The 1964-nt window shown below is 55.5% G+C and overlaps 1 protein-coding gene across 2 annotated transcripts in view; it reads left to right on the top strand.

The window, feature by feature from the left end:
* The first annotated feature begins 6 nt into the window (after window positions 1–6).
* Window positions 7–1964, top strand: part of CTDSPL (CTD (carboxy-terminal domain, RNA polymerase II, polypeptide A) small phosphatase-like) — a 106434-nt gene continuing 104476 nt past the window's right edge. For both annotated transcript variants that reach the window (XM_004676315.2, XM_004676314.2), the window contains exon 1: window positions 7–94. In XM_004676315.2, the coding sequence (XP_004676372.1) occupies window positions 16–94 (79 nt within the window). In that variant the 5' untranslated portion in view covers window positions 7–15. The remainder of the gene's footprint in view (window positions 95–1964) is intronic.

The raw sequence follows: 1964 nt of genomic DNA, 5'->3' as shown, positions 1-1964 counted from the left end.
CCGTGCCGCGCACCCATGGACGGCCCGGCCATCATCACCCAGGTGACCAACCCCAAGGAGGACGAGGGCCGCGCGCCGGGCTCTGGCGAAAAAGGTGAGGAGGGGCGCGGGCTGGCGGGCCGGGGGCGGAGGCACACCCCAGGACGCTGGAGTTTGCCGCCGGGAGCCAGGCTCAGGCCTGGGGGAGGGGTGCGCCGGGCAAGTGGGTGCGTGGGTGTGGGGGTGCGCCCGAGGGGAAGCTGTGAGTGTGCTTGTGCCTGTGCCGGCGGAGTGCGGGTGAGAGTGGGTGTGCGGGTGTGTGTGCATCTCTGGAGGGGCCCTGAGTGTGTGGGGGTGACCCTGACAGTCTGAGTTTATGATTGACATGAAGAAGTTGAGTGTGTTTGTTCCAGCTTGTGAGTGCTTGTGCCCTGGTGGGTTTTGTGTGTGCAGGTGATCAGGGTGTGTGTGCACATGACAGGTTGTGGGCCGTGTGTGCCCACATGCCAACTGAGATTATAAGGGTTGGGGTGCACTTAATACAGAGGTGTGAGTATCTTCCAAGGCTGTGAGTTGGTGCTTGTCCCTTATGTGGAGGTTCCTATGTATCTGAGAGGTTGCAGAGTGTGCGTGTCCACCAACTGGGAGAGTCTATCTATGAACGCACACACAAGAAGGCTGTGTGCATGCCTGCGCGGCCCACGGGAGCCCGTGTTGCACGTGTGTGCACAGCCGACTGTAGCTGTGCGCCTGCCTGTGTTGGCTGTGCTGGAGGGAAATGGCTGTGCTGTGCTAAACCACCTCTCTCCCTTTCTGGGCTCTTGGCTATCTTAGTGCAAAAGCCTCTTGGGAATTTCTGCAAGGCCTGGTTTTCCCTGAGCCCTTTTAGGACCCAGCTCTAATGGGCATTTGGGTTGGGGGGGGGGGCCCTAGGGTGCCAGGTATGTCTCTTCCCAAGAGCTGGCCAAGGGCTGAACTGGCACTGCACTGCAGCGCCTGGTTTGATTTTGGCACATTTTGGCCCCATCACCTTCTGTTTCCTTCTTGTTCTTTGTGTCTGCCCCTTTCTGAGGCTTGATGACTCCCTCTCAAGTTCTCTGCCTACTGTCCCACGAATGGGGCTTGGAAAGGCTGTTTTGAAGTGCCAAGCACTTGTTTTCTTCTGGTGACTAACTCTTGTCCCTCCCTCTCTCTGTTGTACCCATCAAATACCTGGACCGAGGTCAGGAGCATCCTACTGGGACCCCCTCCACTTTTCAGGCCTAGCCTGGTCACAGTGGACTTTGGGGAAAGAGTCAGATTCTTTCCATGGGTTATAGCCCTTGCTCTGCCAGTGGGGTGAGGTGTGCAGTCCTGCTGAGAAAGTGGGTTGAGGGGAGAACATCTCACTGCCTCTCCCAAGCTGGACCATTGCACAGCCCACCAGGAAAATGTGGGAATATGGCTACACTTGTGCTTTTATGGGCTATAGATTTTGCATGTGCAAACTTGGTTTCTTTTACTTAAAATTAGAATTCAAACTCCCCTGTGCCTTACAAATGGGCTAAAAAATTTTCTGTGAGCCTTGCTCCAGGTGAATCTCCTAGTCTTCTTCCCTCCAAGTGGGCAGAGCTTAGGGGATCTGGCCAATCAGTTCTTGGGGCCTCACTGGCAGATTCTGGGGGGAGTGGGGGTTGGGTGTGGTCCCATCAGGGACAGGAGGCTTCAAGGAGGTTGAAATGTGTGCTCCTCGGTTGCTGAGGATTAATGCTTTGTGTGACACTCAGCCTTTGAGAATACCCACACTGGGGGAGAGGTGTGGCATAAAGCAAGGACATGTGTGACAGGGCCTCAGCCCCTCTGCTGCGGGGACCTGACTCCAGGAGCAGAAGCCAGGGCAACTTTCCCTTTTCCTCCCACTGCTAGGCCTTCTAATGCAGAGCGAATTTATCCCAAACCCAAAGCATGTACAAATACTCAAGAAATGTGCTTGTTCTATTCAACTT

The sequence above is a fragment of the Condylura cristata genome, unplaced genomic scaffold (assembly GCF_000260355.1).
Source record: "Condylura cristata isolate star-nosed mole 26May11 unplaced genomic scaffold, ConCri1.0 scaffold00004, whole genome shotgun sequence".
NCBI classification, from domain to species: Eukaryota; Metazoa; Chordata; class Mammalia; order Eulipotyphla; family Talpidae; genus Condylura; species Condylura cristata.
Note: the sequence above shows the minus strand (reverse complement) of the source record. Positions and strands in the feature narration are given on the sequence as shown.